Source organism: Eulemur rufifrons, chromosome 15 (assembly GCF_041146395.1).
Source record: "Eulemur rufifrons isolate Redbay chromosome 15, OSU_ERuf_1, whole genome shotgun sequence".
NCBI lineage: Eukaryota > Metazoa > Chordata > Mammalia > Primates > Lemuridae > Eulemur > Eulemur rufifrons.
The window spans coordinates 9078139-9099956 of NC_090997.1; the positions used below are offsets into that span (position 1 = coordinate 9078139).

A 21818-nucleotide genomic window follows, 5' to 3' on the forward strand; every position below is an offset into this window, starting at 1 on the left:
ATGTCCTCTCCCATCCACCTGCCTTTTTTCCCCTTCTCCTTCCTCATTCCTCTCTCCCTTATCTTATCTCTCCTTCCCTAAATTGGGAAATTCCTACTCAACCACTCTCTCCTCTTGGTCTCCTTTCCCTTTCTCCATACACCATACCACTTAATTCACATCTTTATTGTAGCACTTAGCATGTATTGTAATTATTCTTACGTATCTGTCTTCTCCACGACTTACTTATTCTACCTTGCCTTATCTATGCCTGGCCCACAGTAACTCACCATGAATGCTTATTATCTTAATGAAGTATGCAAATAAAGAAGTGAGGTAAAAGGAAAAGTTAACAATATTCCCACTGTCTCATCATGAAAGGTAAAACCTAAGGCAGAGAAAAACTGAGGGATTATATGAATAAATCAAAACTGCTAAAAAAAATACTGGACATAATTCTACTGATATAGCTTGGAAATAAATGGTTCTTTGCATATGGAACTATGCTGTGTCAAAGGTAGAGATTCCTGGCAAAAGAGTTAGAGGTCCATGGTCTGAGCTTATTTATTGGCACATAAGATACGACCTCTGAAGACACTCAATGATAATCACACCATTGGTTCAAAGATCACACCATTTTCTGAATGTGTGATACTGGGTCCTAACTTTTCAGGGGTTGGCCAACTAGAAAAGCTTTTATTGAAGCTTGAACATGGCAGAAAATGGCTTCTACTAGAGGAAACATTTAAATTTACCTTTAAATGATGAAAACAGTGATGAATTTTGCGCATATCAGCACCAACCTCTAGTCTACTCTCTGGATCCTGGTCTTCTAAAAAGGATGTTATTAACTTTTCCAGCCTAAAAATACATAATGTATGAGAAAGACCTGTGAGCTAGAAACTTTAGAAATTCTGATGGCATTACCTGGTTGGTTAACATTTAAGAGTACAGAATATTTTTACCATCTCTTTACAGATATATAATTATCTGATTTGACTTTAAAAATTAAGGGGAAAGAAACAGATTGACAAAACAGAATTTGTAATGGTACAATTATTCGACTAATTTCCAACGAATTTTCATATACAGTGTTCAATATAAGAATCATTTGATTTCTATAATCCATCCATTCCAGCCAAGCTGAATTTTTATACCCCTGTACCTGGCTGCCATATTGCTAGACAAAGTAATGAAAAATAATTTTTTTAATTAGTTTCATTAAAAATTCATGCTACTCAGCCTCAGCAGGCACTTTAATGGTGCTCCAGTATCTTTTTAATCATTTCAGATTGACTTTTATTCTTCACAGTGGCTATTCCAAATCTTTCTAGAAGCTCTAAGCCTGCTACTACTCTTTCACTCTCTGTTGATAAAGTTGCCTCTCACCAGACTGAGAAGTCAAGAAGACTCTTTTGGTTTCCTCCTCCTTCACTTCCGAGTGTCTCTGCCTCACCACTCAGGCCCTTTTCCTACTTTCATATATTTTGGATAACATCCTTCCTTCCTCTCAAGGCCAACCTCTTACCTGGGCTCACTCTCTGCTTCTTCTAGGGCTTACCTGATTAATTACATCTTTTCTCTGACCTTACCTCTTCACCACCTTCTATACTGACTCTTTCCTCTCTGCTTACCATGATTTTAATGTTTTTTTTCTATTCTAAAACAAAACAAAAATAGAAAACAAAACACCTCCCTTTGGAGGGACCATCCAACCACTCTATTCTGAAGTGCTAGTTTAGTTCGTAGCATCCCGTGCCCACGTTGCATTCTCGGGTCCTGTGCACACACCTTAGCTCCCTAGTACTTTGCAAGTATCAGGAGGCAATTCTTGGCTCTCATTTGTCTTTGTGTCCCCCCAACCAACCCATATTAGGTTCTCAATACAAACATTAATATATTCATTAGCTAACTGATGAGTTGCCATGGAAATTATTCTCTCTGTTGAGATGGAACTCTTAATAAGCAAGGAGTAAGGATGAAAATCAGTATCTAAGATGCTAGGTATCCTAATGCAGTAGCAGCACATTTTTATGTCATTATCATGAAAATATTTGCACACTTTCAGCATCTTTTAAAACTGTACACACTTACCTTCCCCTGTTACTATCAACCCACTCAGACAAGATGCAATGATTTCTATCACAGAGCAGCCTTGGATTTCATTCTTATTTCTTCCTGTAATCTGTGACACATGACAGCTAATGTTTACAAGTGTGAGACAACTTATATTGTAATTTTTAGGAAGTTTCTTCAGGTGGATGTACACTTGTCATTTGCATTATTTGCTGATGGACATTATGTTTCCTTGTGTAATACGGCTTCACATCACCAGATACACAGAAAGACTTATTTCTGATACAGAGATTTTTACAAATTTGTATAAAATATTATAAAAATACATGTCTATGAACAAAGTTCCAAACAATACAGATGTGAATAAATTAGCAATATCATGCCTTGGATAAACCTCACTGGCTACAATACTGCCACTGTGCAAAGCTAAGATGTGAATAAATTAAAAAGTAAAAAGTCTCCCCACTCTCCTGACGCCATTCCCATGTTCTTCCCTCTTGCTACCAAGAACAAACTCTGGTAATACACTGTTGACAGTCGAAATATGTCCTTCTAGTTCTTAATGAAGCACATACCTATAGCTATATGTTAATTTATATATTTTGCTTTTACAAAAATGAAATCACACTCTGAATAGTATTCTACACCATTACTTTTCTAAAGAATTTACCACAGATAATCTTCCCCATCAGTATATATTCAGTGCAGCTATTTCACTTCTAATGGCTATATAATATTCCATAGTATAGATACCCCGTTCCTCTCATGATGGACATTGAGGTGATATTCTCAGTTGTTACTTTCCTCTGTAACCCCTGAGGAGGCCTGGATCTTCAATCCTGACTGACTAAGTTTTCAAAAAATAGTAACATTTATTCACTTGTATTTTCCCTGAATACTTAGCAGAAATTTTGAAATTTTAAAAAATCACCATGAGATCTAGGATATACCTATTCTCTGGAGTAAAAGCACTTTGTGGTTTCCAGTGTCTGTAAAATTTCTAACAGGTAATGTGAAGATGGAAGTAATGGTTAATTCTTCCTTCTTGCTTTTTCTTTAGAAAATAACTTCTGTAGAATTTGATCATAAAGTATATGTTCTAGGAAACATTCTCTGACGGAAGGCTGAAGTAGTCTCCTATGTCACCAGAAAGCATCCTAAGACACAAGCCCACTGATTAGCTGAGTGACCACTTGCAGACACTTCAGGCCCTTCAAAGACGGGCTTTGGCTAGTCCATCAAGGTTCCTGTCCCACCCAGTAACAGCATAGGGTACAAGGAGGACCAGCGACATGATCCAAGGAAATGGGTAAGAACTTCTGCCTAAGTAAAAGAATAGGATTGCCTTACTCTTTGTGGGACTCAATTAGTCTGGTATGTAACTAAGAAGGAAGATCAGGCCTTCTGACAGGCAGTTTTGCTCTTAGCACTTGAGAACAGAGAGATAAGAAAAATGCCTGGTCTTCCCTTCATACATTTGATTTATTACTGGATTTATTTTCTTATCAAGCAAGAACTTGGTCTAATAATTAAAATGCAGAGAAATGCTTAATTTAGATGTTTTTGATGTACTCGTCTCGTACTTAAGAGTGAACGAATAACCCCAAATTCCTCACATTTTCCTATCTCCCAAAATAGTTCCCAAGTTCATACCTAGTCCCTGCTCCCACTGAGGGGTCTCCTAGCTGCCAAAACCCTGTTGGACAGTGGAGAACTGTTTACAGAAGGAGTCAAAGTGAGTACAAGAGATCATGTGAGTACAATAATGTCTATTCTTTAGGAAAAGCCCAGTCAACAAAAAACTTTAGTTTTTCACTACTTTCACTAGGAGAAAAGAAGGAAGGAAAAAGAATCCTAGGGGAAAAGTAAAAATAAAAGTATGCTATTCAGTTCTAGCCCACAGGGACAAGAAACATAGATCATCTAAGTCCCTGAACACACGACCTGGCTGATGGTAGGTGAGTGTTAGATGTTTTGTGACTATACATATCTCCACCAAGTTGACTGCTAATGAGATATCTCTGACAGCCTGTGGCCTAGTTTAGTAACTCCGTCATATTATAAATTTTGATAACTGGCCACATAATTAGGATTGACCATATTTCCTAATATGTGCTTTACCCTCTTGAGACCACTGTACTCCCCTCTTTCTGCTCCTTATATTCCTTGCCAAAGAAGGAAACTTAGGTTTAATAGCATGAATAAAAAGACAAAGGAAGCTTCTTATCATTAACAATAGCCAATATGAATTGAGCAGGCACTGAATGCTAGATACATTTCTATGTTATTTGCACACATCATTTCCTTAATTATTACAGCAAGCTTCTGAGATAAGCGCTATTATTATACTCGTATCATACACAGGAGAAGAAATTGAAGTACAGAGAGATTAAATATCTTGCCCAAGGTCACACAGCAAGCAAAGGGCAGAGCTGGGATTCAAACTCAGGTAGGCTGATTTTACAATCCAAGTTTTGAAGCACTATGCTTACCTAACGATAGCAAAATTACTAAATTTATTTGAATATTGTGCTGGGCAATGTACTTCTAAAAGGAAAAACCCACAGTTACAAGAATTCTCTGAGGAGGCAAATATGTGGATGAACAAGCAGGAAATAACCAAGTAGCAGTTGCTTAGCTCTTAGCAAGGTAGGTCATCGACCATCATGACTTGTAACACGAAAAAAGTTGGAAAAGAATCAGAACAGTCCATATTAGGAGATTAGTTAAATAAAACATGGACATAGGTACATATACAATTAAGTAGCCATTTAAAATGATGGTGAAGTGGTATACTTATTGACATTAAAAATACTCATGATACATACGGATAGGTTAACAAAGATCCCGTTTGCAGGAATTTTGCAAGTACTCTGCAACACACATAAAAAGACAGAAAATAAGAGACAATAAAGAAAGAAAAGAAGGAAGGAAGTGGGGAAGGGGAGCAGATCAGCAATCCTAGAACTTTTGAACAGCAATTGCCTAAAGACTCAAGAACTTTTATCATCTCCCTGTAGAAAGAGATACTAGTAATCCAAGTTAAACTTACTGTTCTGTAATATTTTTATGATTATGTTACCTTTAACTGTTTATTAAAATAAGTTCATTTATACATTGAGATATTCTCAGTATTCTCAGATAATCTTTTAAAACAATTTTATGAACATGCTCTTGTCAGCATCAGCTTCTAGAAGTGAGCTAGAAACCATATCTCTATGGTATTAGTTGTGGGAAAGTTGGGAGAAAGGGAGAATTGGGCATTAGTAAGAAAATCAAACCTAACCTGGGGTGTAGAAACCCTGGCCTGTTCCAAACAATTGGGACAAAATAGGAGGTTTGACCCCAGGAGTGGGAGGGGGTCTGGCTCTGTAATTGGAGCAAAGACAATAGAAGTATGGGGTGGCCAGTGTTATTCCGGAGAATTTACTAAAAGCAAGCTTAGGGAGGTACAAGGCAATGGGACCTCATCCCCTGATATCTGGAAAGAGTGAGCTGGATAAAAAATACCTCAGCTGGTGGGTCAGGGCTGCTCTGCAGTGGAACCAAGGAAGTGCCTGGTATTCCGGAGCTGACGATTCTTAGCTCATCTGCCTCTTCACTGGTTTTCAAAGAGGAGTAGACAGGTCATTCCAAAGAGCTAGGAAGGAGTTCTGATTTACGAGCCTAAGTGGTATTAATTACACCAAAATGTCTCAAAATCTGCCTGACCACTACCAATCGTTTTGCCAATAAAGATGGCTCCATTATGCATGGGTTGCCGCCGACAGGGTTAGGCATGAGGATGCTCACAAACTATAATTACATTGTACGCAAGCAAAGATCTGTAAAAGAACTGGAAAAAAGTGATAAAGATATAAAAGGAAACTTGGCAACAATTATCTTCAAGGAATATGATAATAGGAAGAATGAGAGAATAGTTACACAATTTAAAAAAGTTGATCGTGGTGGGATAAGAAGTGTGGCTGAACGATTGGGTGGAATGATCTTAACTAATTCACCAATCTCTGTGGGTCACAACTTTTTCATCTGTAAAATGTGTAAAATAATACCACCTCTAAACTGTAAGCTCTATGAAATAAGATAATGCAAGAAACAAAGAGAGGATATTGCCTGGCCTATGAATGCCTTGCTATTCAAAATGTCAACACTGGGCCCACCTCATAGGCATCACCCAGGAGCCTTTTGGAAATGTAGAATCTCAGGCTCCATCCCAGATCTACTGAAGCAGCGTGTGCATTTAACAATACCCCCAGGTGATCTGTATGCACACTACCAAGGAAGAGCATTGTAACAAGGCAACTAGCTATTCAGTGTTGACATAAGAAGACACAGACATCTTGTCAGCTCTAAAAACCAAACAAATAAGTAATTTGAAATGTTAAATGAAAGAGGAACTAACATCCCTTGATGGTCAACTATGTCCTGGGCACTGAGCTAGTGACTTTGCACATATTTTCTCATTAAAGTGGGAAAAGAACTATAGGGACTCTCATGGTCAGTTTTCTTTATTCCTGCCTTCTCCTAATTATTTTATTACTTTCATTGAACGTCCATTCAAAAAAGTCAGGCACTTTCACATGTATTTTGTTATTCATCTGTACCACAGCCTATAAATTATTATCCTTCTTTCATAGATGAGGACAGGAAAGCTCAGAGAAGTTAAATAGCTTTCATATTGTCATGAAGGTAGGAAACTGAAATGCTGAGATTTGAAAACAAGTCTTTTGAATCAGGAATCCCCACTCTTTCCATAGACTCTCAATTCAGAAAAGTGTTTTCCACTTGTCATAATCCATGGCATACTATATTTGTATTTTCAGTTCAGAACTTTCCTGTGGACTTCTCTTTTAACAAGCAAACAGCAGAGATGCAAACAACATGGTTAATGAGATCATCAAATAAACTTTGTGTCTGCTGTCTCAAAGAAAAGAGTTTTAACAGGCTGCAGCAGTGGGTGCTTTGCAAACAAGTGGTGAGGGGAGAAGGAAGACCTTATTTTGACTTTGCAAACATGATGGGCTCATTCTACGGGATGTGACCCTTTAAAACATACAGTGTTGAGATAGCATGTAACTCACAAAGTTCAGATAAGAACAATAAATTCACAATTATGATTAACTATAATCCACAGGACATGAAAAACTGTCCCGAGACAGTTGGCTGGGATTGTGCCAACAGGACTATGACCAAAAAAAACTATACAAATATTTTCGGGGTCATTAGTTTCATGTTTGTTTTTTGTTAGATTCTGCTGAAAGGACCATTCCCAATTGGGTTAAATGTAGTTACTTTAAGAGTTCCCTAGTCTATGACAAGTATTATATATTATAGACTCTCCTCACCCTAACCAGTAAGTGAAAGACATGGACCCTCGTGCAAGGAGCTGTTTTCAATGGCATCTGCTCTGTTGGAATGAACTTTTTTAAATAACAGCAGGGGACCGGAAAGTTCATGGTTTTGGTGATGCAGAGGAAATTCCTACGCAGTTTTCCTTCAAGATTTATCTTAGTAATGTGAGTTTCCTTTACCTCCCACAAAAGCACAGTTATATGATTACTAAAGAGACGCACAACTTCTTGATACTTTCAGTTATTTGAAATAGTAAATGGAAAACATCAAAATTAAAATCCAGACTGATTTTCCTCTTTAGTGGTGAAGATATGGCCTCTGCATAGAAATATGCATTCATGGCTATGTATATCCATTTATGGAATTTTAAAAACTATTTTGACTTAATTTTTAAGTAAACTAAGACTATTTAAGGACACTAAAGACATATTTTACAAGCTCCCCTAAAATGCAGTGATGAACGGTTTTGAAAAGTTATAAAAATTAATTTTGTTTTTGTCAATCTAGATTTTCATATAACCAATTTACTTAAAGGCATATATATTTTATGATCAAACATTTTAACTTCAGCAGGCACAGAAAGGCTTAATCGTTTAGAACAAATGTGAATAAGAGATGAAAGTAGCTGGCCTGGCTGACAGGAAGCAGAGGCCAGGCCAGAGGTACCACTGTCTCTGGGAACTCCAAGCTGGGCATGAGATGAGCCTAGGACTTCTTACCACCAAGCTCCTGTCACTTCTTCAGGAGGCCAAGGAAGGCATGCTTGACCTCAGGCTGGCAGCCTGACACCCTAGCTATGCACCAGAAAACAGTGGGTTTATGACATGACCAATGTGCTGCATTGGTCCATCAGCTCCATCAGCTGATGGAGAAAAAAAAAATCCAAGAATGGATCCAGTGAAAGGGCATGAGGCCTGGCTGCAATGCCTGGGAGATTCAGACAAGCTGATTGAGCTCAAGGCAGAGGTTGAGGAATTGCAGCAGCCAGAGCAAAATTGGACCAGCACAAGGTGTGGATGCAGCAGAGCAAGAGCATCACAGGAAATGTGCAGAACAGCTGCTTGGGCTATGTCATGAGGACAGACACCCTCCTGGCTATCCAGACCCTGTCGGGTACCAGCCTGCAGGTGCCCATCCCAGGGGACCTCTGTGGGCAGAAGAAGTACCATATTTACCTGAAGAGTGTAAGCAACCTCATCAAGGTACTGTTAGTGAACAAGGAGGCATGGAGCTCACTGCCTGTGGCTGTGCCTATTCTGCTATCCTCCAAAGACCACCCGTTGCCTCTGCCCCTCTGCCTTTGCCCAGGCCTGCTCTAGTCCAGCCCCAGGAAGCCTCAGACCCAAGCAGTCCCCAATCGCCCTTCTGACCCTACAATGCCAAAGCTCAGATCACTCCTACCGGGCCTGCCAGCCACTGTAGTCTTTGCCCTGCTGGATAGCGGCAGCAGCAGCCATAGTGGCAGGAGCAGTAATGGCAATTGATTGGGACCCAACTCTTTTATCTCCTTTGAGCCCATCAAGGCAGATCCCACAGGCATTCTGGAACTCCCCAAAGCGCCATCCTTCTTGGATTCCATACGAGAATGCATGAGCTCAGAGCTGCTGGAGGAGTTGACATCCTCAGATGTGTTTGCCCTCCTCCTCTGTCTTTCTCCACTCCCCGGGAGACAACAGTTATGTCTACAACCTGGATGAGAGTGATGGAGTCTGTTACTTCTTAGATTGCCTGTTCTCAACATCTGACTGACAGGGACATGCCCTGTGTGGCTGGGACACAGACTGTTCGAACTGGGGACCGCTTGGGGACCTCCCCCCACCCCACTTCTATACAGCTTTGAGAGCCACAGACTCTTGGCTTCCTCAGCCTTCCCTCAATGCACAGTTCAGCAGGCCCCTGCACCATGGAGCCAAAGTGTTTGCCTCTCCTTTTCTGGGGCTTTATCCAACTTGTGTCCTCCCCAAGCCTTCCTTGAGCCCAGGCTTGGCTACCACCCAGTAGCACAGAACCTAGGACCCACCATTACCCCCTAGGGAAGCTTGTCCATCCCACTGTCCTGCTCCTGACAGCCCTCCCTCCAGCCCACCAGAAGGGGAGGATGGGGGGACCTGGATGTTGGCCAGTACCACCTCCAGCCTCCTCTGCTGCTCTCCACCCCTGACCCTACAGCTCCTCCTGGACCTCTCGTGTGTATCCCTCTACTGGGCCCTTAGCCCTGTGTACCTGTAGGTGGTCGTGGTGGCAGGGTGCTAACAGAAAGGAACAGTAGGAATCTGGGTGTATCAGTCTCTGATTAGGCCAACCTCCCACTGGCTCATAGCCTCCCCTTCATTTCCATTTATTCATTTACCCTAATTTAGAGCCATTTGTAGAGATTTAGAAAGATTTGCTGTAATGAATGGATTCCTATATAAAGATTATTTTTATACTTTTTGCAGCAAAAGGAAATTGCAATATTTGTACAGTGTCCAAATGAATAAAGATAATGACTAAGGCTAAAAAAGAGAGATGAAAATAATATAAATTTATCAATCTATAGATATTAACAATTCCCTCTTTAAATTCTACATGTATCTTTTGAAACTTTTGCATGCTGTAGGCAAACACTACATTATTTGTGTTTAATGTAAATGTGAATACACATATTTACATAAATCTAAAATAAATAAGGAATTGACTTACAGGAAAGAGAATGGCGGTGTGGTGAGTAGGGGCAGAGAAGCTAGTTAGTGAGCAGGGGAGCTGGTGACACGAAAATGTAAAAGATAAGTCACATTCAGGAAGGCAGCAATGAGAGTCAGCAGAAATAAGGTATGAAAGGCTTGCCGTCATCATGGCAGAGGCTAAAAGAGCTGTGAAAGAGACGTGAAACTGGGCTAAGAGCTGAGAAAAGAGTGGAGGAGCGAGGGATACCTAGGGAAAGGACTGGGGAAAGAGGCAAATCTGAGACTGTGAGGAAGCCGTGGAGAGAGGCCTCTGACCACGACACTAGGGCAGTGCAGAGACCAGTCTGGGGAGCCTGGGATGAGAGGTGAGGGAGCAAAGAAAGGTCAGGCAGGAGAACAAGAACAGCAAGGTGCAGAAGGGAGCGCAGGGGGTGGAGAGAAAGGAGGCCTTGGTGGATCAAACCAGAGCCCTCCTATGGGAAAGAAGTATAGTGAGAAATTTAGAAAAATAAGGGCCAGCTGGAAGTAGGCTGGCTCTACCAAAGCTATATATCTCCATGGTTAAAGTTTCCAAACTATACAAACTATAGACTTCCATTAATTTGAAGGAGTAGTGGAAGATATACCTACTCTTTGCTCCAAATTTCCAAACTCTTTTTTTTTTCTATAGTTCTGTCTTATGTGAAATTGTGGAAAACACTGACATTTAGAAATAGACATTTCTCAGTTGGTTCCTTTAACAAAAATTTTAAATAATGTCTTTGGTTTACGTACAAAAATGCAGAACACACACACACACACACACACATATATATATATATATTTAATTAGACAGAAAACTTCTAAAAGTTTTAAAAGACAGATAAAAAGATTTTCTTATGTAAAAATGCATAGTAAATTTTTGTAGGTATATTTCCATTTGACAATGAATAATTTATTTTATTCTGTCATATGGACAACAGTATATAGCTGTTTGGAAACGTGTTCATGTAATAATGAATCTAAAGCAAGTTTGTGTAAATTGACTCATACATTACCATTGAGTTCTATATTAAATTGAAGACAGGTTTACAAGGTAAAGATAGATCCTAAGATGCAATGAAATAGCAATAAAGAATATTGAAAACTTAAATTGAATGTTTAAAAGAAAATGATCATTAAATTGTTAAAACAATGATACAGGACCTATATAAAGAAATGTACAAATTTAGAGAAAGGACAAAGAGGCCAAGAACACACTGGGAGTCTTACTATGCTTGGGAAAGATGCAGGACTGCAATATCCCCCTAAATGTATCAATAAAATTTAAAGTAAACCTAATAAAATCCCCAATGCAATTTTTTTTCCAGAAAAAATAAATACATATACACACTCAACCCACAAAATTTCGTATGCATTTTTTGTGTGGAGGGGTCCACAAATCCTCAAAAGTCTATGTGTGAACCCTACAGAACCCCTATTGGAGATGTACATACATGTTGATACAGAAAGACGTCACGATCAAATGAAAAACACAGGTTAAAAAACAGCAAACAAAGTATGAGTCCATTTTTTAATTAAAATACATACTATATGTATTTATTAAAAATTCTGAAAGATTACAACCAGATAATAATAGTTGTTATCTTTGAGTGTCTTTTTTGTTTTTCTTTGTCCATTATCACTTTTGTACAATAAACATGAATTGTTTATAAAATAAAAAATTATGAAACCCTTATAATTCTCAAAGCAAAATTTTAAAAACCCCAAAGACAAAATTCTAAAATGTAATTTATAACTATTCAAGTTACTTTCCTTTAGACCAGTGCTATGGGAGAGAGATACACCTTACTTGCTGTTAGGTTCTTGAAATGAACTCCACAGTGAAAACCTAAAGCTGTTCCTTCTGTTGCTTCCAGACAGTTTGATTTGTTGATTATGATCTAATTACTTATTTTATGGTCCTGCTACAGCGGTTCCTGCATTTGTTTATCCATCCTTTATGCAGGCTATCAGGAACCAGGTGTTAGGCATTGATGTAATTTATTATTTCCATAAGTGCACATTTTCACACTGTGGGTTTTCCTTAAGTGGCATAACACATATAAAACTGTAATTAGAATAAACACTTGTTTCAGAAAGTCTTAAAAATATCCAGCTCTAAGTATATGCAAACTTTTCCTGTGAAAGGTTACCGGAGAAAGCAAGAGAGAAATACAAATATTCTTGGTTGTGATGATGGGTCTCATTCCTTCTTTTAAAGAATTTCCTGCAGCTCACAAACCCCAATGAGCAAAGAATATTAACACTGAGAAAGCATTAAATAACTGGAAGAATGAAACAGTATGTTCATGTTTTCACACTCAAGACTTTCTAATTTAGAAGCATGTAATTGGACTTCTGATGGAAGAGCTATCTAGGCCAAAAGAATCCAATGTGTCAATAAATGTCAAATAAATGGAACTGCCATTTATGCCTTGTACTTTTTAAAATTTGCTTTCAATATTAATTCATTTGGCCTATTAAAACCCAAAGCACTTAAACCTTAGGAGAATAAAATAATCATTAAAGCACAGAAACAGCTCTGAGAGGGAGACAGGCCTTTTTAATCATATTAGATATCTTTTAAGAATTCAAATGCCTCCATAAACTACCCAAGGATAATTAATACAAGCTGTAGCTTTTAGTTTTGGTTTTAATATCTTCAAAATGTAGTGTCAGGACCAAAAACACTTTGTACCGAAGTGGAGAAACTTCATCTGTAGTGAATTATATCTCATGAATGATTTCAGAGAACTGCTTTCTTATAAGAAGAGAGAGAGAGGCGCATTAGCCATTAATGACCTTTGAGATATTTAATACACAAAGTTTAGATTATTGCTTTATAGTCAGACATTATTAGAAACTGGGAAGAAGGATGCCTAGGAGCTGAGAGACATGAATTCAGGATCATGTTAGCAGATAATCTGTCATTTTTTTTAAGATTGCTTGATTACTTGGGCCTCTCCTCTTCAGGTGGTATGAATTAACTGCTTGGTAAATACTGATCATGGTGAAGATTTTTCTCAATTCTCTACCACTCAGACATTTTAGGAAAAAGCTACATTCGGGGCTTATATTTGCCATTGCATAAAGGGAGATTCTAACAAGAGATGGAATAAAAATCAAGAATGTGCTACCTCATTCATCTTTCCATTCATCCAGAGAGCATTTATTGATGGCCTATCATGAACCAAGTGTTGGGTATATAAACAAAGATAAATAAAACACACTAAAGTCTATTCACCTTAACTTCCTCTGGATTTTATTCTTTTAAAATCTTTGAGGTGGTGTTCACTGGTACTTTTCTTTTTTAAAATAAAATGCATAACTACAAATATCAACTAATTGTTTTTAAGGCAAAACTATTCACGAGAATTATGCAAATAAAAATAAAAAATCTGATCACATAAAACAAAGCTCAAATAGGGTTGCAAATATTGCATCAGACATACTTAAACTAAAAAATTATTTGTTGTTTACATGAAATTCAAATTTAACTGGGTATCCTGCATTTTCATTTGCTAAATCTGACCCCCCTAAGCTGAAAGCTAGAAAGCCTGAGGCATCCAGCTTTGAGCTGAGCAGCGATGCTCACTGCTGGAGCCAAGCACACAGGAAGGCCTCAACAACTGCTATTGCTTAATAACTCATTCACTAGCCATAAATTGAAGCTAATCTCAATGCTACTGTTCTTTCCTGAAAGAATAAAAAGTACTGCAAGCATTGCCCACAGCACCTAAATGTTTCCCCACTAATAATATATTACATTTTCAATTGATTTTAAAGCTAATAATTCAGAGAGCTATAAAACTGTTTAGAGCCCTTAGGGGGCTAGAATTTGTGAAGACTGATTTTCTCAGGCAAGAATACAACTTGATAGAAATCTCTGTAAGTCACATCACTTCTCTGGATCTGTTTATGCATCTTTAGAACAAGGAAACCAGACTACGGCTTTGTTTGTATTGATCCCTCTATCTGAAATGTTCTCCCTGTGCAACTTAGATTCTCTGAATCTTGTTTTGATTCATGGGTCTGCTAAAAGTCATCCCTGTTCTTCTCAGTCAAAAGTAATTTCTGCTCTCTCCAATTACCCCAGTACTTCTCCTGTGACAGGTATAATTTTGACCTTATAGATATTCGCATACATGTCTTGCTTATAAGACCAAAGCTCTCTGAAGCCAGAATCTGTCACTAATTCATCTTTGTAATCCCCACCCTACCATCCCAGCTTATTTTGTTTACTGCCCATGTTGTGGGCTGACAAAGGACCTTTTCTGTGTACCTCTGTAGAAAACAGCCTTTTTAGGGGCATTTTGCCGAAGGCATTGGCTGAACATTTTCTGATTCAAGTCAGACTCTCTAAAATTTCCATTCACAGATCTGTGCATTCCATATGACTTTGCACGGATCTGAACAGTAGCATACAGGAACAGAAGTAGCTAAAGCAATGAAAATACTATTGCATACACTCCCAAGGGTGTGTGACTGCAGTAGGAAGCCTCTGCATTGTATAAGGCTGACGTAGAAGGGATACTTATGGACTAAGCAGATAATGTGCCTTTACAATAAAAGCAAGGCTCAGCACTCAAACCAAAAAGCATGGCCAGTGTGGGTGCACAGGGTCCACCTGAGTCAGAAGACAAAACAGAACCAGACTATGAAAGAAAATGTACCTAAGCCAGGCTCAGACTACTCTGGTAGTCCAGAATCTACAACCCTAGTAGATGACTGACAGCTAAAACTAGTCCTACACGCTATGTTATTACAAACCTATACATTATTTGCAATGAGTATTTATGAAAGTGAGTTTAAGTCATAAAGTGTTTCTCAAGAAAATACCAAGAATGCTAAAATATGAATATCAAACTCAAACCTTTTAGATACAAATATTGTGCAACCTTTGCTTTCCTAACTCAGTAAGGAGATATGATTCTTTGCAGGTTCAAAGCCCAGCCCAGCCAAGGAAGAAAGCTCTGCTCAGCACCTGGAGTGGTGCCCAGGGGAACTACGGGCAGGACAGGTTTATTCAGGGCGTCCCCAAAGAATAACTTATGTCCTGTGTTTATCAGATTCAACATAAGGTGATTCCAGAATTTCCTCACCAGCCATCTGAGTTTCTAGTTGTGTGACATGTTCAACGAAAGTCACGTGAGAACATGTTTTGGTGAAACAAATGTTACTGACTGAAACAAAAAACAAGTCCGTACATTTCTTCTATTCCTCTTTGGCTGATGACAATAAAGAATGAAGGAATGAACTTTGGGAAAGTCAGTCATTTGACCCAAAGGGTGGCTAACAAGAAAAATTAAGATCTGTCCCTGTGTTTCTTAGTAACTACCTTATAGGTTAGTGGCCCCATGATTACTTGAACTGTGAGGAATTTCATTGTTGGCAGGAACTCCTGAATTTTATCAGCTGTGGTTACTTCTACATAAACTGTCTGATATTAAAACAAGCACTGGTTAATATACTTCCAACACACCAAAAATGAGCCAAAGGCAGTGGGTGGATATTTACTTTATGGCCCTGTTCTCTGTTTTAGTTCAGAAGCTAATCCCTTAGAATGAAAAGGGGTATACATTTCCTCACCAGGGCAAACATACCAGTCCTTTTCTTGTCTCCTATCAGACATCCCAGAAAAGATCATTTCTATATGACATAGCCAGAGTGAGGAAATAATAGTGAAGAAAATCCAGAATTCCAGATAGGCCTTAATTGCTGATATTGAACAACACAGAAAAAATCATGCCAATTCTAGAATACTGCTTGTATTTTGCCATTTAAACTCCTTAGAAGCAGGATTCAGGTTTAAGTCATCATTGTAAACCTCACACTTTTATGGCTCAACAGCCACAAAAGAGCAGCTTTGGTGACAGATAAAGCAGGATTCAAATTCTGACTAAGCATGTTGTTAGTTGAATGCTATTTGCCTCATGTGAAGTTATTGTGAAAATTTTATTAGACTATGTAAATAAAACCTCTAATTCAATGTCTGTTGGCAAAAGCTCAATAAATGGCATTTATTAATATTATAATAATTACTACCTGTTTCTTGAATAATTTGATTAGAACATGAAAAATGTCATGAGGTAGAGATTATTTCACATTCATATAATTAACATACATTTTTTATTTCTGCATATTATGGGGGTACAAATATTTAGGTTACGTATATTGCCCTTGTCCCCCCTCTCCCCCCCAGTCAGAGCTTCAAGCGTGTCCATCTCCTAGATGGTATACATCACATTCATTATGTATGTATATACCCATCCCCTCCTCCCCCCTCCCATCTGCCCGACGCCCGATAAATGTTATTCCTATATGTGCACTTTGGTGTTGATCAGTGAAACCAATTTGATGGTGAGTACGTGTTTATTTTTCCATTCTTGGAATACTTCACTTAGTAGAATGGGTTCCAGCTCTATCCAAGAAAATACAAGAGGTGCTATATCACCATTGTTTCTTATAGATGAATACTACTCCATGGTATACATATATTACATTTTATTTATCTACTCATGTATTGATGGGCACTTGGGTTGTTTCCACATCTTTGCAATTGTGAATTGTGCTGCTATAAACATTGAAGTGCAGATGTCTTTTTTATAGAATGTCTTTTGTTCTTTTGGGTAGATGCCCAGTAATGGGATTGCTGGATCAAATGGTAGTTCTACTTGTAGCTCTTCGAGGTATCTCCATATTGCTTTCCACAGAGGTTGTACTAGTTTGCAGTCCCACCAGCAGTGTATGAGTGTTCCTATTTCTCCGCATCCATACCAACATTTATTGTTTTGGGACTTTTTGATAAAGGCTATTCTCACTGGAGATAAGTGATATCTCATTATCCTTTGATGTCCTTTGCCCACTTTTTGATAGGGTTGTTTGATTTTTTTCTTGCAGATTTTCCTGAGTTCTAAATAGATTGTAGTTATTAGCCATTTATCAGATGTGTAGCATGCAAAAATTTTCTCACATTCTGTAGGTTGTCTGTTTGCTCTCGTGATAGTTTCTTTGGCTGTGCAAAAGCTTTTTAATTTGATCAGGTCCCATTTATTTATTTTTGTTGTTGCTGTGATTGCCTTTGGGGTCTTCTTCACAAATTCTTTGCCTAGGCAAATGTCTGTAAGAGTTTTTCCAACATTTTCTTCTAGAATTCTAATAGTTTCACACCTTAGGTTTAAGTCTGTTACCCACCGTGAGTTGATTTTTGTGAAAGGTGAAAGGTGTGGATCCTGTTTCAGTCTTCTACATGTGGCTATCCAGTTTTCCCAGCACCATTTATTGAATAAAAATTCTTTTCTCCAGAGTATGTTTTTGTCTGCTTTGTCAAAGATTAGATGGCTATATGAGGATGGTTTTATATCTGGGTTCTCAGTTCTGTTCCACTGGTCGATGTCCCTGTTCTTGTGCCAGTACAAAGCTGTTTTAATTACTATAGCCTTGTAGTATAGTTTGAAGTCTGGTAAATTGATGCCTCCCATTTTATTTTTATTGGCTAGGATTGCTTTTGCTATACTGGGTCTTCTTTGGTTCCATGTGAAGTGTAAAATTATTTTTTCTATATCTGTGAAAAATGATGTTGGTATTTTAATAGGGATTACATTGAATCTGTAGATCACTTTGGGTAGTATAAACATTTTAACAATGTTGAGTCTGCTGACCCACGAGCATAGGTTTTCCACCTGTTTATGTGCTCTGCTATTTCCTTCCTCAGTGTTTCATAGTTCTCCCTGTAGAGGTCTTTTACCTCCTCAGTTAAATATATTCCTAGGTACTTTATTATTTTTTTGTTGTTGTTGCTATTGTGAAGGGTATTGAGTCTTTGATTTGATTCTCAGTTTGGCTGTTATTGGCGTATATGAATGCCTCTGATTTGTGTGTATTGATTTTGTATCCTGAGACTTCACTGAATTCATTTATCAATTCCAGGAGTCCCTTGGTTGAATCCTTGGGGTTTTCTAGATATAATATCATATCATCAACAAAGAGTGAGAGTTTGATCACTTCTGCCCCCATTTGGATGCCCTTAATTCCTCTCTCATGTCTAATTGCTCTAGCAAGGACTTCCAGCACTATGTTGAATAGAAATGGAGACAGTGGGCAACCTTGTCAGGTTCCAGTTCTAAGTGAGAAGGCTTTCAATTTTTCCCCATTTAGTATGATGTTGGCTGTGGATTTGTCATATATGGCTTGTATCATTTTTAGGTAGGCCCCATGTATGCCTATTTTGTTAAGCGTTCTTATCATAAAAGGGTGCTGAATTTTGTCAAATGGTTTTTCTGCATTTATTTAGAGGATCATATGGTCTTTGTTTTTGCTTCTATTTATGTGGTGAATTACATTTATAGATTTGCTTATGTTGAACCATCCCTGCCTCTCTGGGATGAAGCCCACTTGGTTGTGATGGATTATTTTCTTGATAACCACCTGGATTCGATTTGCTAGGATTTTATTGAGAATTTTTGCATCTATATTCATAAGGGATATTGGTCTGTAGTTTTCTTTTTTTGTTGTGTCCTTTCCTGATTTTGGTATGAGGGTTATGTTGGCTTCATAAAATGTGTTGGGGAGGATTCCATCCTTCTCAATGTAGTGGAATAATTTCTGCAGGATAGGCACCAGTTCTTCTTTGTTAGGTGTGGTAAAATTTGGGTGGGAAATCATCTGGTCCAGTACTTTTCTTTTTAGGAAGGTTTTTTATCGCTATTTCGATTTTAGTACCTGATATTCGTCTGTTCAGGAATTGTATTTCTTCCTGGTTGAGCCTAGGGAGGCTGTGTGTTTCTAAAAATTTGTCCATTTCCTCCACATTTTCCAGTTTGTGTACATATAGGTTTTTGTAGTATTCATAGATGATATCTTGTATCTCCGTGGCATAAGTTGTATTTTCTCCTTTTTTTCCTTGATGGGGCTTATTAGAGATTTTTCTTTTCTGCTTTTCTTTAGTCTAGCCAAAGGTGTCAATTGACATATTTTTAAATAGCTTATTCTGTTTGATCATAAAGTGATACATGTCCACTGCAAAAAGTTTAGAAAATACAGAAGACAAAAGATTACTTCATCCTGGAATTTAGAGATCATACTGTGAATTTTTAGTGTCTATCCTTCTAGACTTGTTTGTAAGCACATATACACACACATATTTATCTCATATACATATGTATATAGCATATACATATATATGTGCATTTTTTCAACACAAAAGTGAAATCATATTACAATATCATTTTGTAAAAGTAACAAAATAGTTTGGACATGTTCCCAGGTCAATATTTATTCATTGAAGAATATATATATTCTTCAATATATATATTTTCATTGACATCGATAATTATTGCATTATATTACATTAAATGAATGTACAATAACTCAATTCCCTATTATAAATGGTGTTGTGATAAATATCTTTGATTTACATCTTTGTACATGTGTCTTTGGAGGACAAATTTCTAGAAGCAAAATTGCTGAGCCTAAATACCTACCCCTTAAAAAGAATTTGTACAGATGCTTTTCAGGACTTTCCAGCAAGGAGGAACAGGTCAAAAATTTTACATAGGATTTTATCCAGGTCTCAGGAAGAGACTTCACTGTTTGCCACCCCCTCACTGGCCCCATACATTCTACCAGTCATGTTGAGCTCATCCACACTCTCACAAACACAGGGTATCATCATCTTTTTCATTTTTACAAATAAGATTGGCAAAAAATTGCATCTTATTTTAATTTCCATTTCTTTGATAATTTACAACTTTTCTGTTTCTTGATGGTTGCTTTCTTCTCCAAATTAATAGGAAAAATTATGGGTATTATATAGGGAACAAAAGAAAAAGTGAGTTGCAGAAAAAAGATGAAATACATGTCTGCAAATTTCAACTAGGAGTTTCAGATTAAATATAAAAATAGGAATATAGTCCTGTAGTCTGCCCAGCATATGCTAATTGGCTGATATACAAAGCACATTGATGAGAAAAGCAGTTAAGAAACACTAGTAGTAGGAGGTGGGCTCAAGAAAAAGAAGGGGAAATCCGATTTCTCCAGTAAACTGTGGAAACGATACATCAGGAAGTAGCTATCTTGACATTAATGAGGACAAATTTTTAAGTATGTGGCAAAAGTCATAAGTATGCTCAGTTAATGATAAACACAGAGGGAACCATTAGGAAAATTGGGCTGGAAGGATGAGAGGGAGAATGAGGACTACCTTGAGGAACAGAGTGGAAAAATACCCAGTCAGAAGTTATCACTGAGCTTAGCTCCTTACAGTTAGGTTGCTAGAACTAGGACACATTATTTGCTAGGCCAATCAGAGCAGGCTGAGAACCAGCCCTTGGGCTGTCTTGGGGAATGTTTGTCTTCCACCTATAGGGATGTGAAGGCAGGCAATAAAGCTGAGTTTCTGCAAGAGAGCCCAAGAACACCAGATGAAAAGGGCTATGGATACTCAGGCTAGAGTTATCTTGGAGAGAAAACTGGGGATAGTTTCACAAGGCATTTTACGTTTTATTTTGGTGTACCTTTATTGAAACTGAATGTACACTGTCAACACAGACTCACACGTTATTTGGAGACAATTCTCCATGATATTGTTCCTAATGAGAAAGGTCTGCCAAACTACCATTTTTTAATAGATGTAAAATAAAAAGAAGTAGAATTTATTCCTATGCTCAGCTGAATACAAAGATAATACCATCTCACAGCCCAATGAATAACACAAATTATCCTTTTTCCATTTTAAAGCATTGTTAACTTTATCAGACTAGGATATCCTGCATTGGGGTTCTTTAATAATAAAAGAAAAACTTTGAGTTTTTCTCACAAGTTCTCAGATCTTTACCTGAGTATCAGAGGGATGGGTATCCATGTTGTACATAAAAACAGTTAAAAAAAATAGAAGCAAAGTGTCTAATTCTGGATTTGATAGCAGTTTGGAGAGTGAATAGGTTTGCTCTGACACTGCATATGAACAATTCTTGAAGCAGGTCACTATTTTAATTTTTTTTTTTTTGAGACAGAGTCTTACTCTGTTGCCCAGGCTAGAGTGCTGTGGCATCAGCCTAGCTCACAGCAACCTCAAACTCCTGGGCTCAAGCGATCCTCCTGCCTCAGCCTCCCGAGTAGCTGGGACTACAGGCATGCACCACCATGCCCGGCTAATTTTTCTATATATATTTTTAGATGTCTATATAATTTCTTTCTATTTTTAGTAGAGACGGGGTCTGGCTCTTGCTCAGGCTGGTCTCGAACTCCTGAGCTCGAACCATCCACCCATCTCGGCCTCCCAGAGTGCTAGGATTACAGACGTGAGCCACCGCGCCCGGCCTATTTTAATTTTATTAAAAAAGCTTGATCTATATGAAAAAAAGTTGGTTCTTTGAAAAGATAAACAAAATTAATAGATTTTGTTAATCTCTTGCTAGATTAACCAGGAATAGAAGAGAAAGGACTCAAATAAGCTCAATCAGAAATGAAATAGGAGATAGTACAACTGATACTACAGAAATACAAAATATCATCTGTAAATACTATGAAAATCTCTATGCACATAAATGCAAAAACGTACAGGAAACGGAGAAATTTTCTGGACACACACAACCTCCCTTGACTCAATCAGGAGGAAACAGAATTCCTGAACAGATCAATAATGAGCAACGAGATTAAAGCAGCAATAAAAAATCTTCTGACAAAAAAAAAAAAAAAAAAAAAAAGCCCCAGACCAGATGGATT

At 37.9% G+C, this 21818-nt stretch overlaps 1 protein-coding gene and 2 pseudogenes across 1 annotated transcript in view; 1 reads left to right on the forward strand and 2 right to left on the reverse strand.

Moving 5' to 3' along the window:
* Window positions 1-21818, reverse strand: part of KIF6 (kinesin family member 6) — a 372644-nt gene that overhangs the window by 176379 nt on the left and 174447 nt on the right. The window contains exon 11 of the mRNA XM_069488531.1: window positions 735-840. Within this exon, the coding sequence (XP_069344632.1) occupies window positions 735-840 (106 nt within the window). The remainder of the gene's footprint in view (window positions 1-734; window positions 841-21818) is intronic.
* Window positions 2356-2483, reverse strand: LOC138396095 (U4 spliceosomal RNA; annotated as a pseudogene).
* LOC138395578 (transcription factor E2F4 pseudogene) lies at window positions 5834-8776 on the forward strand (annotated as a pseudogene).